This window comes from Etheostoma spectabile, chromosome 15 (assembly GCF_008692095.1).
Source record: "Etheostoma spectabile isolate EspeVRDwgs_2016 chromosome 15, UIUC_Espe_1.0, whole genome shotgun sequence".
In the NCBI taxonomy this organism is placed as follows: Eukaryota; Metazoa; Chordata; class Actinopteri; order Perciformes; family Percidae; genus Etheostoma; species Etheostoma spectabile.
The window spans coordinates 17075795-17091513 of NC_045747.1; the positions used below are offsets into that span (position 1 = coordinate 17075795).

Below are 15719 nucleotides of genomic sequence, written 5' to 3' on the forward strand. Positions count from 1 at the left end.
TTGCACATGTTAAATTTGGAACCTACAATGAGATGTGAAACCAAATCCTCTAAACGACTCCAATAAAGAAAAAATTCCACTGGAATTGTAATTTTTGCCCAACCCTAGTTATTAGTTAGTAGGTTAGGGATTTAAGATTTACCATTAACCACCCATATCATCTTATCAATAACATGGAAGCTATAACACGGAGGCTGGGGTGGGTCTAGGGGTCAAAACAGAGGCTGCGAGACATATATGTTTAACTGGCTGGTGTCTGCAGTCAGTGGGAGTCTGTCGGCAGCAAACCTGCTGCTTCCCCTGCAGACAGCAGCAATATTCACTGGGGTGGAAAGGTCACCTGTTACCATCATGAGCAGAGGAATTAATTATTTATATATGTATGGAATGTTTCTTTAAACATGTGCCATATTTCTGCCTGTAATTCTTTAATTGACAATTTTTTTATATACCATCTCTAATTAAAAAAAATCAAAATATGTCGATATTTGAGCTTCATGTATGCTAAAAGTTGTATGCCATTTAATAATCTATGATAAGTCTCAAACAAAACAAAGTAAATAAAACTGGTTCTTTTAGGAAAACGTGTACTGCATGTGATCCTTAAGTAATACAAAACAAATTCATATTTTGTATTGTTTTTTTTTCCATCATTAAAACAGAAAAGAAGCTACTTCAGAATGTACATAGTTGATTCCACCTAGTGAAAGTTAAGTTACCCTGAGTTTGACACAAATGGCTCAAACACAATTGATAGTCCACTATTTCAATTTTACCAAAACCTACCATTATCTATGTAACCACAGAAAACTTAGTAACAAACAATAATCCACATGAATCATTCTACATGTTGTACAGTAACTTCACCATTATCTGTCCCTCCAGGTTATCAAGTCCGACACTTTCAAGCACTTGAGACACCTTGAGATCCTCCAGCTCTCCAAGAATCAGATCCGTCAGATTGAAATCGGAGCATTCAATGGCCTCCCCAACCTCAACACATTGGAGCTCTTCGACAACCGTCTCACACTGGTGCCATCACATGCCTTTGAGTACCTCAGCAAGCTACGGGAGCTGTGGCTGCGCAACAACCCCATTGAGACTCTGCCAGGCTATGCCTTCCACCGTGTGCCCTCGCTACGTCGCCTGGACCTGGGTGAGCTCAAGAAGTTGGATTTCATCTCAGACGCAGCCTTTGTGGGCCTCATCAATCTACGCTACCTGAATCTGGGCATGTGTGGGCTGAAGGACATTCCCAAACTGACAGCGCTTGTGCGTTTGGAGGAGCTGGAGCTGTCAGGAAACCGACTGGAGATCATCCGACCCGGGTCCTTCCAGGGCCTGGTGTCCCTACGCAAGCTGTGGCTAATGCACTCACAGGTGTCCGTCATTGAGCGCAACGCCTTTGATGACCTGAAAAGCCTGGAAGAGCTCAACCTGTCCCATAATTCCCTGCACTCCTTGCCCCATGACCTGTTTACACCTCTTCATCAGCTGGAGAGGGTACACCTCAACCACAACCCCTGGATCTGCAACTGTGATGTGCTTTGGCTAAGTTGGTGGTTGAAAGAGACGGTGCCCAGCAACACCACCTGCTGCGCCCGCTGCCACGCTCCGCCAGTTTTAAAGGGCAAGTACATTGGAGAGCTTGACCAGAGTCACTTCACCTGCTTTGCGCCTGTCATTGTGGAACCCCCTACAGACCTCAATGTCACCGAGGGTATGGCTGCTGAGCTCAAGTGTCGCACAAGCACCTCCACGACATCTGTCAACTGGATCACCCCGAATGGCACACTAATGACCCATGGCTCCTACCGGGTACGGATATCCGTCCTGCATGATGGCACACTCAACTTCACGAATGTCACTCTGCGTGATACGGGCCAGTACACCTGCATGGTTACCAACGCTGCTGGCAATACCACGGCAACTGCTGTCCTCAATGTCACCGCCGCTGATGCCAGTGTCAACTACACCTACTTTACAACAGTCACAGTGGAAACAGTTGAGACCCCTGGAGATAAAGAGTCTGCATTGGTAGCCATCAATGAAACATTCATACGGGTTTACCCTGGCCCCACGCCCTCGGGCCACCTGTGGCCAGACGGTGTTCCTACCACTGCCTCCTCTCTGTCAGCAGCCTGGTCCTCCTCCTCTCCTCGGGCCACCCGACCCACGTTCACTGTGCCCATCACTGAGCCAGGCTTCTCAGGCTTGGATGATGTGATGAAGACCACCAAAATCATCATTGGCTGCTTTGTAGCCATTACCTTCATGGCAGCGGTGATGCTTGTGGTGTTCTACAAGCTGAGGAAACAGCACCAGCTGCATAAACACCATGGCCCTGCTCGTGCTATTGAGATCATCAATGTGGAGGATGAGCTGGGGGCTGGGGCCAATGGTCGGGGCAGTGGCATCTCAGGAGGCTCCACGGTGACGCAGAGCGGAAGTAGTATAGGAGGGGGCCAGAACCTCAGGCTGCACCACCCAGAGATAGTCAACCTGCCGAACCTGGCCCGATCAGAGCACCTCAACCACTACTACAAAACTCATCACTTCAACAACAACATGATGAGCCTGGGCATGGGCACAGGCACTGGTGTGGGCCTCAACAACAACAACAACCCATCATCTTGCTCTCAGTCTCAGAACACGTCTATATCCTGTTCCCAGGTGACAACCAGTGGAGGAACGCCCACAGGTGGCACCCTGCCCTGCCCTGTGCCCCTGCCCCAGTTGGGTCTCCATAGCTCTCTGAAAGGCCTAATGGGGAAAAACCAGAATGAGCCCCTGCTTTTTAAGAGCGGCTCCAAGGAAAATGTGCAAGAGACTCAAATTTGAGTAAAAGTGAGAGTGGAAGTAGCAGGTAAGAAAGAAAAGCTGGTAGAGACAGTGAGACAAAAAGAGCCTGTGAGACCGATTGTAGCCTACTGTCGTCATGGACAGATTCCAGGGAAGATTATATTTCACAGTCACTGCTTTGTGTTGTCAATCTGTTGACAGAAAGAAGCAGATAGGAAGACTGACGGAGACCGATATCTGATCAGTCCCACCAATAGCAGCCGCATATTCTTTTCAACTAAATCAGACACAAACATACACGATGTAAACCACAAACATCCAAATCATTCAGTTTTCTGTGCAGCTTGCTATAGTCTTTGCCAAAGTCCAAGATGAAGCCAACTCTTTTCATTTGTGTCCACAATCACAGTGGAAAGCTGTGAATAATACACATGTGCAACGAGCCTCTCTTGGGTTTCTACAGATTGCTTCGTATATTTCCAGACACATGCAGTGTATATATTTGGAGGGAGACATAATATTGGCCATTGAACATGTTGTCAGATTAGTGTTTGGCAGAGGCACGGAATAACAAACAATGGTTTGGGTAAGCGTTACGATCCTAGGTTTCCAGGAAGCAGTAAAAACAGAACTGAGAAAGCTAAATTAGAGCAGTGCAGCGATTCTGTCCAGGACACAGGTATCCGACCAGTACGTTACAGGGAGACAGAACAACAACAATTATTTTCTCAGAGCGCTTTCACTCTCACTTTCTCATTTTTTTCCACTTTTTACCTTACTGGCTACTGTCTTCTTTGACGGAGAGAAACAGAGTGGGTTATCATGGGAGACGAAAATTCCTATTGCATAAAGTATAATGACAGATATAAAAAGGACCGAAAGTACATATTATATATACCGTAAATATATTTTCATTCAAAGAAATAAATTATAAAGAATCTTTATTAAGCTTCTGACTGAAAACTACAATGTCTGAAGAATATGTAAAAAAAAACAGAAAGAAAAAAAAAGAAGTACACACAGCTGTTGTAGTGGCCCTCCCATACAACTTTTCTGAACTTGGATCAAGATGGCTGCTCCGACTGTGCTGCAAAAGGACACATGTAGGAGAGTGGCATCCGTTGAGAGGGAGCTAAAACAAAAAACCTGGCAAAGTGTTTGAGTGAATTTATTTTGTTCTCGACTTTTTTGTAGCCACACACAAGTGTTTCCCTCTTCTGACACATTCACATAAACAGGGTCACCGGAGAAGGGAGATCTTTACGCTCTACTGCAAAAATATAAAATCAGCTCTTCAACATTTGGTATAGTGTATCTATAGCATTAATAATAATGATCATTATGATAATAATGATAACAAGCAAGTTTTTTTATTTGTCATAATGGTCCTTGATAAGCATATTAAACGATCAATGATATGCCACAATATTCTACTGTTAATCACTAAAAAACGTTGCACATGCTAGTTTAGCATGCTCTCTGAAAACATTTGATTTCAACACACAGTATGATGTATCACGATGATGATATGACACATCATTGTTATTATGTTATCATTATTATCATTTATATGACTATTATTATTACTACTTGTGTCTACAAATAGGTCAGAAGTACTTTTTTCATATGTATATGACACTGAAGTTGTTTTGTGACTAATCCTGTTGGACTTCGGCTACTGAACGGCTGCGGGACAGACTCAACGTGCCACTAAGTGAACTCCACATGCATCAGCAGGAAATAACCCGGCCCAAAATGGCATCCTCAGTCCAGCACTCACTGATTCGTCTGCTTTGATGTCTCAAGCAGTCAGTACCCCCCTCTTGTTATCACGCATTAAAGACAGGACATGAACCTTTGATGAACACTGCTCATTTGCAGGGGATTATTACACAACTGTATCTCAGTGTTATCGTGTGTGAGTGGATTTCATGGCAGCAGGGAGCTAAATGGACGACAGGCTTTGCCAAGCATTTTTAAAGGTAAGCGAAGCTCGTTCAGTGAAGGAGACGGTGACATACATTACAGTATACAGCGGTGTGAGAGTTTTTCTAAAGAAAAAGGACACTTAAATGAAAAAAATATAGAACCTTATAGATCTCTTTTAAAAAAAAAAAATATTATGATAAGTGTTTTTCATTTGGGGTTTTTATCTAGTTTGATTATTTTCCGTTTTTTTAAATCAAGTGATATCTTTATTGTAATATTGTTATTGTTATTATAATTAGCTAATTACACTGGTTAAAATTATGAGAGATGTTCTGTTAGCAGAGGTCACTTTGAAAATTAAATAAACCTGGCACATAAAATGGCAGTTGAAGTCTGTGAAATTTAGTGGCTATTTTTTTCCCCATTTTGTTGTAACCAACTTTAATTGTAGTATCACTGTTTGTGTCCCTTTGGCTCTGCTCGAGATGAGACATAGCGAATGTGCAATCGTCAGCACTGGGTCCTTTTTTCTGCACAGGGGGACAGGAAAGGCCCTGTTCTGGTTTACAAGCTCACTCACGCTCGCTCTGTGCTTTCCTGAATGGCATCGCCATCCCAGCGTTCAGAGTGCGATTGCGCTATGTCAACACACTTATTTCCATGACTTCACACTCGGACAAACGCGCCAAACGGCGTCACTGTCGACGCCTCGTGAGGCACCCCGTCGCCCCTTGTCAGTCACGTTTCTTTTTTGGTGCCATATCTTGACGAGCCGGCCAGTGTTCCTTCGAAGGTAGCAAATCAACATGAGCATTGTACTCATGTCCTCACATAACACCCCCCCTCCCACCCCCCACCCCCCACCCCCAAACCCTCAGCACACTGCCATCAGGTTTCCCTGGCAACTGTTGCTGCTGCGACAGCCCTTATCCCAGCGTCTTGATTTTGGTTTGGAATGCTAAACAGACAGTATAGAATTTTAGCCGTGTGTGCGCGTACATCCATCTCAAATATTGTTTCCTTCTTTCATCGTTTCTTTTTCCTTGTAAATGTACTGGATTTGTTTACACCAGCAGCTATATTTCTTACACCACGGACTTTCTGTCAGTGAATCATGCGATTTACATGCAACTATGCATTTAATTTTCACAGGCCCCACACCATTGCTAAACTCACCCTACACTTGTGATTAACAGTAACCCATACCCTGCATCAGTCATTAACATATTCCTTTCCCAGCACAAGGGACCCATATTCCCCTCACTAGTTATTTACATATTCATCTGCCTCTGTGTGTGCAAATAACAGAGAAATTAGCATGTGGGTATGCTGGTGTGTGTGTGTGAGTGTGTGTGTCAGTCAGTTTTGTGTACATCCGTGGCTGAAAGCAAGGACTGTTACAAAAGCTATTTACCCCCTAATTCCTCAGACACTGCGTGCCCTGGCTATCGGCTGTAGTAGCTCGTCACTTTGGAAAGCATTGTGTAGCCCCTATAGCTCCTGTGAAGTGGCACAAACCAGAGGCCATGTTATTGAGGCTCAGTGGTAGAGAGAGCAGCGGTTGAGCTGGAGACATACAGTCACAGTGCTGCAGTGTCTGAGTCACAGAGCACTGAACACACTCCCAACACTCTAATGGAACTGCTGTGTTTACTGTTCAGGAAGGGACCCGCTCGTTCACCCATTCAGAGAACAGGTGAAAAACACCAGAATATGTGTGTGTGTGTGTGTGTGGGGGTCTGTGTGAATGCTTTTGTGTTTTTGCGTCTGCAGCTCTGGATTATAAAATGTGTGTTGCACTGTTAGGCAAAGAAATCAGGACATTTGAAGCTGTACAGTCCCAGCAAAAGATCTTACACCATTGTATTGCTCAGTGTGTGCGTGTGTGTTTGTATGTCTGCACGTGTGTGTGCATGTTCAGGTGGTCTTACACTTGCTAGGTTGTGTAAGTAGGGGAAGAGAGAGGAGGGGCGGTCAGACCTCCATCTTAAATCCCCAGTTTATACCAGCTCTGTCTGTCTCCCTCTGCTTCAGGCTACTTTTATGATCCTCTCACTGACACTTAAAGTAAAAACTGGGTTTTCTTTTTTGCTTAAGCAGCCCCCTCCCCCCCTTCTCTCTCTCTTTCTCTCTCTCTCTTTCCTCCTCTCTTTCTCTGCATTCTAGGATAAACCTAACTGATGAAAGGTCTGTTCAATCAGGCCAAGCTCTCCTTTCTAGAGATGTTTTCTTGGAAGCAGAGGTTGCCTCGTTTAGCTCTTTTCAGTCTGCCACAACAAATCGAGGGTCAAGGGTCAAGTCTAGTGGAAGCTCCTGTGTTCCGTACATCCTCAGCTAGCTAATCAAGGTTAGCATTCCCATTTCGAGTTGTGCCATTTGCCTTTATTGTTTCGCCCTGGCTCAGCTATATACGAGAGCAACACCTGTTGGTGGAGCTTAAGTGTTTCTTAATGTGCATTTTCAGTGGCTGTATTTATGGTTAATCGCCTTGACAGTGATGTGGCTTTTAGTCATAATCATAACGACGCACACAAAATGATTTGCTGCTGCTCTCTCATGGGGCATAAGGTTTGTGTTGGCGCAGACATGAGGCCGATCCAGGTTCAGTATGCTGCTTATTGTGGCCGCAATTGCACCAGTCCCTAAGGGTGGTGTCGCACACATGTTACCCTCAGCTCTACAAGCCCTGCGTACGCTCCACACAGCTTCATTTCTTTTCTGTCGCCCCCCCTCTTTAAAAATAGCAGTGAAGTGACAGCAGAACTCAATGCATTATTGATACACATGGTGTCAATGATGCATGTGCTCAGGCACCGGTGCTAATTTTCTCCTCGTTGCAGAGGCCAAGAGCATCAAACCGCTGTAATTTATACGCATCGTTATTGCTATTATTTTTCACACGGCCCTCAAGACGGTCAGTGAGATGGGAGCCAAACGTAGCAGCTTGTCTCCTCACATGACGGCTGTGTGATTGTGTTAAGTGTAGCAGTGTTTTGTGTGCCACTGTGTCACGGTGCCCCCCCCAGCAGCAGCCCTGTATGTCTCACTAATCGCTCTCCCTCTGCTGTGGGATGTTTGGCAGTCAGGGGACTGGTTTCATCACCATCATGCTGGTCTAAGGCCGATTTGATGGCACCAGTTTTTAGATGCCCGGGTCATTCTGTTATGAGAGCAAGAAAAGCTTTTTTTTTTTTTTTTTTTGTCACTGTAATGTTGCTTCTGCTGGGGCTTGAGATGAGATGTGCACAGACATTTTTCTGTGTCATCACTGTGAAAACCTGCCCTAAAGCCACTTATCAAACGTTATCACACACGCAAGCATGTGTATATATAAGAACCACACACACACACACACACACGGACTGACTGACTGAGTGATTTATTGATTGAGGTGGAGCTTTCTTAAACAATTTGCAGCTGAGTGCAGTGGAGGTTAACACAAACCTCTCAACCACTGCCATTATGCGTCAGTTGACACGTGCGCTTTATATCCTGTGAAGGTGTCCTTAATTTGAGAATGGCCGGGACATTAGCACATAGCTTATTTTCTTGTTGCCTTGGTACTGTGTCGTTGGTCACAAGATGTCCGTTTCAGTCATCTTGCGAGCTGTGTGCTGTCGGAGGGGGCTTCGTCAGTGCGTGTGGGCTGTGACGTGAGAGTGATGAGTGGTGCCTCATATGACTATCTCCTCTGTGTCACTCAGCTGTGGGTCAGCGGGCCCTTGTGAGCTGCTGCTCCGACGCAAACTGAGAAAAATCCACACAGCGATTGAAACAGTAAAAGGGGACACGCTCACAGCCCATGTAATTGTAAAGTACCGATTATTGGGAATAGTAAAGCCAGAGCGCTACTTAACACAGAGCTTCTCATGAATGCTTTATAAAGGAGGATATCAGTGGCGTGATGTGAAAACCTTGTAACTCCAATTTTGAACATCAGTGGAGTGATTACATTTTTGTATTTGTGCTGAGGAAACTGTACAGCCTTTGGTGCTGGTGAAACCCTATCAGAACTCTGTGGGATCAACTGAACAAAATGGTGCGGCAGGTTCAAAACAAGGCTGTTTTTGTTAGGTCAGGTTTTGTTTGGGCAATGCAAGGTTTTCACCCGACAGCGACCATATTGCGCTTTCAAACACAGATTTGTGTTTTGAGAACGATCTGGGATGCCGCGGCTCGTGTTGGGATTTGGAAACATTCTTCTGGAGTAACTTCATGCCCTGAAGCACAGTGGAAACCTCCCCATCAGTTCTGTGATGTGTGCAAACACGGGGACTTGTATCGGAATGTCCTGAACCATCCGTAACTATTAAAGGATGTGCTGACCCAGCAGCTGGGCTCCTCTCAGAGGACAGGCTCACAGTTAAGTTTCCATATGCACATTCCCTCCTATCCACAGAAGCTCTGCTCTCAGATTTACTGTTTATGGGCACCTTGGCTCGGCATCATAATCACACTTTTCCTGTGTCTGATGTTTGTTTGAAGCTGGGCCGGGGCCATAGAGTACATTTCAGGGCTTTGAAGTGTAAATTCAGATCTGGTTGGAGCACCGTATGGAGGGCAGCGAGGAGATCACGACAGCCATATGGATATAAGCTGGTGGTTTGATAATAGAGATGTCTAACCTTTATCTGTCTAGAGGAGGCAGAGGCCCGGGAGGACGAGAGGTCAAGCCCGGACCGGACATCAACAGCGAGGGTCAGAAGTTGTCTGGGCTCAGAGGTGAAGCCAGAGCAGAACTCAGCCCTGACCTAGATAAGTCTCTCCAGCTGAGCTCCGAATCAGACCTGCAACATCCTCCCAGTCATCCCAGTGTTCTAAGAAACAGCCATCATCATAAAATAAACTTTTTAGTGGAGATATTGATTTTTTTTGTTACCCTTTTTTTGTCTCCACCCCCACATGTCAGCCAGTTTGCCAGGCTGCTTCTCTCATTGGTGCTGATTTATTTATCCTGTCTGGCCCTTAGTACCCTCCTTTCATGTCTGCTCTCATTTCTGCTCCCTGTCTATGTGACACTAGTCCTACAAGTTATATTTTTAACCCTGATGCATGACAGCGGCTCCTCTTGTGCTCGAGCTTCAGTGTTTCTGTGTGTCCCATCATGGCTGGGCCACAGCACAGCCCGCTTGCCACGCAACAGCTTCAGTCGCCTCAGGCCTCGCCGCCCTCTGAGCCCGAAGGAAAGAGAGTGACAAGGGAGGACAGGGCAGACAGAAATAGAGAAAGGAGAGATTGAAAAGAGACAAGGACGACAGGAGGAATGAAAGAAGACCCTGTCACTACACATCTATGTAGGTTTAAGTCTGCGTGTGTGTATGCATTATTGTAATATGTCATACACACACACCAAGGCCCCAGCTCTGTGCTCAGCGTGTGTTTGCGTAATATCTGCATGAGTGGTGGAAGTGTACATATTTATGCATACATCCTAGTGGGTTGTGTGCGTACTTGTGTGCACTTGAGTGCGCACGGTATCCGTGTTTGTGTATCTGTGTGCGGCAGAGATAAAGACATAAAGGAGGAAGGGCCGCCGTGGTGCTTATATGTCACTCAGTGCTGGAGGGGAAATGACTTCTCGCTGTCCCTGACCCAAGGGAGGCAGAGGAGGAGCACAGCTGACTTCCCCCGCTTCTCTGCCTTTTTCTCACCCTCTCCTTCAGAAATGTAGCTTAAGCCTCAGTCACGGCCTCTTCCTCTTTCTCTGACTCACACACACACACACACACACACACACACTCTCTCTCATATGCTCGCACAGTCGCTCACAGGAGTATGTCTCACATTATCCCCCTTTCCTCCTCTTGTGCTTCTCATCCCTTTAACCCTCCTGTTCCCCTCCTCCGCTCATCTCTATCTACCTCACGCTTCCAGTTCCACCCCTCCCACCATCTTCTTGTGCCACTTTTCACCCCCCCCCCCGCAGATGACAACTTGTGATTCTGTATTAACCCCTTGATCTACACAAATACTCTGTCACAAACACACACTCCCACGCTCCCGTCAGCCCCCTGCACTACTCCGATGCCCTCTCAGGAAAATGGAAAACAAACCCAACATCAAACCAAGGCTTCAGATATTTCCTTCCCTCTGTTCAATTAAACATGGCCACCATCTGCTATTTATTTTTTTTTTTTTTCACTTCAGCTTTTCTTCTGCAATATTGACTATGGTTGTTTTTGTGATTGTTTCCTAAGACTGTGCTTTAACCTGTTATAACCACAGATGTACGTATTAACACTGGAGGACCATGTCACAGGTGTGTGCATTTGTGCACGTTGGGGTTGTTGGTTGTTTTCTTCAACTATTTTAATATCACAGTCACAGCTCTGGCAGTGAACTGCTTGTCGATCGCAACAAAGGCATCAAGCTCTGAAAGTGTTAGATGTTAGGCCTATTTCAGTGAAGTGCCTTTCCAAACTATCACTAAACTTCGCTGACAGCTAAGCACAGCTTAGTGTGTGTGTGTGTGTGTGTGTGTGTGTGTGTGTGTGTGTGTGTGTGTGTGTGCGTGCGTGCGTGCGTGCGTGCGTGTGTGTGAGCAGAGCTCGGTGTCTTTATTGGGACAAAGTACAACATTAAAAATAGCCAGGTTTGAAAGGCTCAGTAATGTTATCTGGAATGAAACATAATCAATGAGCTGCAGATAAGACTTGATTTGGCCTTGGAATGCTGTGAGTCTTGACTTAAAAAAAAAAAAAAAAATTAATCTTGAATTAATGATTTGTGTTTTGAATATTAAATTGTCCAGCCTACACAGTAAAAAGACTAACACCAAGTTCCCACTGCATGGTACGGCACAGCTCTAGTCAACTCGACTCGAATCGCTCTGTTTCGGTTTTCCACTGGCAAACGTGATTAGTACCTGGTACTTTTTTTGGTAACACCTCGGCCGACGTTCCAAGCGATTTAAGCCGTGAGCTGGAGATACATAAACACTGCAGACCACTGATTGGTCTGAGAGAACCGTCACGGCACGGGACATCCTGAACATACCTGACATTTTTAAATAGCCAAGATACCATCAACTGCGACCACAATTTTTTTCATTCACCCAGATTTAAAAAAAATTAAATGGCAGTCCGCAAAAAAAACACCGTACACTAAATGACAAAGTGCAAACTGTTTGGATGCATTGAACACAATATCATGGCAGTTTCACATGGCGGCGCTATGGGCCGAGCAGCTGCAGGAGTACTATCTGCAGTGGAAACAGAGAAAGAAAAATGAGCAAAAGACCGGGTGCTAAAAGTGAGCCGAGCCGAGCCGATCTGTGCAATGGAAATGAGGCATAATATTCAAAAGAACCAGACCCTAATGAGTTATATTAAGATCTTAGAGACTTGCAAATGACTTGCAATGTGAAGACTTGACTTGAAATTTCCCTTGACGATTTAACACTTGCCCCAAAAGACTTTAAAAACAGCTCTGCTCTTACATTGCAGTATATTTTTGTTACTTTGCCTGTATGAAAATCAAGTTACAACACCCTAAACACAATGCAAAGGCAGGATGTTTCATCGTTACAGTTTATACAAGTTATTCTTCATGTATAAACTGTACTGAACCTGCATTTTAAATCCCGCATACACACAACTGTTTGAGCCTACTGCATAAATTGTCCCGTTTCCCTTTTAACAGCTTTTACATGTATACCAGAAAGCATTTCTTCTCTTTTTTTTCCAAAGCTGGTAATCTAGCAATTTAGCTTTTCTTTTTTTCTCTCTCCAAAAATTCACTGAATTCTGTAATCAGATTATTGTAATCCAGTTACACATTATGTATTACTCCTCCAGCCTTTGTGTGGGTGTGCGCATGTGAAGCAGCAGCAAAAAAAAAATGCAAATGCAAACAAGCACTGTCCTGCTTTGCATGATGTCTGCGGACAATCCATGTTAAAACACACCTGTTTGAATTGCATGAACATCATGTCGTATGTAGAACCAAATCCCCCCCAAAAAAAGTGTGACATGTTCACTGCATGGCTGCATGAGCTTCCGTGCATTTCGGATGGTTATTGGCGAGTGGAAAATAGTGCTCTTTCTGCAGGTGTTGGAACTTCAAAATGCTGATGCGACACCACCTCCAACTGCATACATGCTATCCAGAGTGCAGTTTACGGTCACGCTGAATGGATTATGCAAAACCACCTAACAATTCTCATTTTCAACTCAACGACACTTCATGACTCAAGGGTAAAGCAGCGAGTGTGCACTAAAGATTGGAACAGACTGCATGAAATCCAGGGCAATTTATACACGACAAAACAGTGAGGCCAACGCATGCAACTCACTCACAAGGCTCTATATATCTCTCAGCTCTAGTTAGGTTCAAAAAGTTGTGATTGAAGGTGGGGGAGGGGAGCAGGCAGGGGGGGGGACCTGTCAGGGAGAAAGAAACGCTGTTGGAAGGACAGGGATTGGGATCTGAGGAGGAGGAAGACGGCGAAGGGGGTGGGAAGTCCTAACGATGAGCGGCAAATACGTTTCTGTTTTCTGCCTCCCCTTCTCATGAAAAGGCCAATTCTTTCAGTTGGCTGAAATCTAAGTGATTTCTCCCTCTGCTTCTCCGCTTCTGGGGCCTGTCGCATGTCACTCTCCTCCTCTCTGCCGTTTGTATCTGGTTTTCTGCTCTGGTGCTCATGCTGCGTTGGCGTCCCCGTTACTCTGGGAGGTGAGCTTCATCTGGAGGTCAGGGCTGGCGGTATTCCTGGATGAGAAGGTCAGAGCCAGAAAAAGGTGCCTCTGTCTTCTTAAATTCCGTCTGGTGTGATGAACGGTCCATGTCACCCTTTCAAAGACCCCACCCGCTCTTCTTCTCACCGCTCTCCCGCTCTGCAGTGATACAGTTGTAAAGTGTAACCTTGGAGACAGGGGGTAATCATCCATCCCATAGCTACCCTTTCAATCCTTCTCCTTCCACCTCACCACCTCGCTGTCTCTTTACACCTCTCCTCCCCGCTGTCGCCTCCCACCTCCTCTTCACCTTTCCCCTCCCGTTCACCGCAACAGGCTACTTAAGGTATTTTATTGGGTTTACAGTATTTTCTCAATTATCTGCCTCCCTCTTTACCTCTCCTCCCTCCTTGCGCCCCCTCATCCTCTCCTCTCTTTGTTTGTCCTGTAGAAGGACGTTTGTTTTCCTGTGGGGGTAGAAGGGAATCGACATCGAGAGATGAGTTATTGATTGGAAAGCAGGTTGCAGGGGAGAGGTAATGTCATTCAGAGAGAGAGAGAGAGAGTGTGAGAGAGAGAGCGAGAGAGAGAGAGAGAAGACAGAATGACACTTATGACGATAACCTGTGACACATCCTACATACTGTATCAAGGCAGCATACCCACGCATGCGGATGTAACATATGTGCAGTGTGGTGTGTGTACATGCTGTCACATGCACACATGGTTAAAGGTGACACAAATTGTTACTGTTGTGTGAAAACCTTTGCAGTTCATCAATGTTTAGCAGATTGGGGGATACATGGCTGTCTGTGGGTGGAGAAATCAACACATCCCGTCAGGCTCTTAAAATACTTATTTTGCTTCACTTGTAATGATCATGAATCCTTAATTTGAATTAGCTTGTTGGGTGTCATTAGTGGGAGTAGACCAAAATGACTTTGCAGGTGATTGGGTCGATGCTGTCCTCTCCCGAAATAAGTCATTTGTTCAAGCAGAGCCATCTCTAGAGGCGATCATTTATGAAACGCTCCCATGGGTGGTATTAGAGGGTAGGAATAAATGACCTACATCGTTGTATAGTTGGTAGGACTTGTTGATTGGATCACCCTTTCAACAAACCAACAGCTGATTGACATTCATTGATACAAGATGAACACGCCACTCATTGGCTCATCCTTAATTGTATTTTATAGGTTCTGCAAACTGGAAATCATGACAGCTAATCCGGAAATGTTGGCAAATCAATTCCTGAACAGATTTGAGTTGACAAACAGGATGCATAGTGTGTCAATTTTAAATCTGCCCTAGATATGCGTGGTCAATGGAGTTAAGATGCAGTGGGAAACTCAAAATCCAGTGCTGCTGGTTGTCATCGTGATGTAAACCACATGTGTGCCAGAAATCGATTCAGAAGTCCTGTGGATGTTAACCGAACTGAAATCCTTTTGCAAACACGTAGTTCAAGATTCAGGGTAGCTTTGCAAGGCAATGCATGTCGGTCAAGCGCAAAACAAGGCCGTTTATTTTACTTCTTGAAAGGCAACACACAGGGGATATCATTTTCCACCTGACTGAGACACAATTTAACTGCACTGTTACACACACCATAACGTAATGAAAAACCTACACACTTTGAGCCACATGTGGCTCACATACAAGGCCAGGTATGACACCAGCAGTTTTGCAGTGGGACAGAACAGAGAGTATGTCATCCCAGGAGAAGGTAAAAAAAAAAAAAAAATCCTGCGAACAATGCAATATGTAATTTGTAACAAGGATTTACCCAGGGACACTATTTCATGCACAGCTATCCATGAAGAGATGTCTTTTTTTTGTTTGAGAGCAAGCATATGTTCTGTCAGACACCGGTGAAGGCATCAATGTAACATCAGTCCACCAGCCAACGTGTGTGAGTGTGTGTGCAACAAAAAAAAAATTGCTCTTTAAAGAGGTGCCAGAGCATTCTCTGTGGAGCACAGTGTCTGCAGCATGTTGACTTGTGATATGGCGATATCACAGAATCCAGTCTGGACCCAGCAATGGGCTCACGTCCACGCATCCGTTTCCACAGAGCTCCTCAAATCCTGACCTCCGACAGGACTCTGACAAAAGGAGATGAGAGCGTTTCAGCCAGCCTGCTATCTCGGATAATTATCTCTGATATTCAGCATTCCAGACTAGAGCAGAACTACCGGGGAGACAATCTGTACAAACAAACACGATGCGATTATGAATGCATTACCATCCAGCAGACAGGCAATCAACACACAATGTCTTGTCGCGCAACCCTGCAGAATCCTGAGTCCTCTC

At 45.2% G+C, this 15719-nt stretch overlaps 1 protein-coding gene and 1 long non-coding RNA gene across 5 annotated transcripts in view; both read left to right on the forward strand.

The window, feature by feature from the left end:
- Positions 1-5132, forward strand: part of lrrc4ba (leucine rich repeat containing 4Ba) — a 37719-nt gene extending 32587 nt beyond the window's left edge. For all 4 annotated transcript variants that reach the window (XM_032537612.1, XM_032537610.1, XM_032537611.1 and 1 more), the window contains one exon: positions 886-5132. In XM_032537612.1, the coding sequence (XP_032393503.1) occupies positions 886-2841 (1956 nt within the window). In that variant the 3' untranslated portion in view covers positions 2842-5132. The remainder of the gene's footprint in view (positions 1-885) is intronic.
- Positions 5133-8980: 3848 nt separating this feature from the next.
- Positions 8981-15719, forward strand: part of LOC116703042 (uncharacterized) — a 14553-nt gene continuing 7814 nt past the window's right edge. Inside the window, exon 1 of the long non-coding RNA XR_004335322.1 lies at positions 8981-8991. This is a non-coding gene — a long non-coding RNA (uncharacterized LOC116703042). The remainder of the gene's footprint in view (positions 8992-15719) is intronic.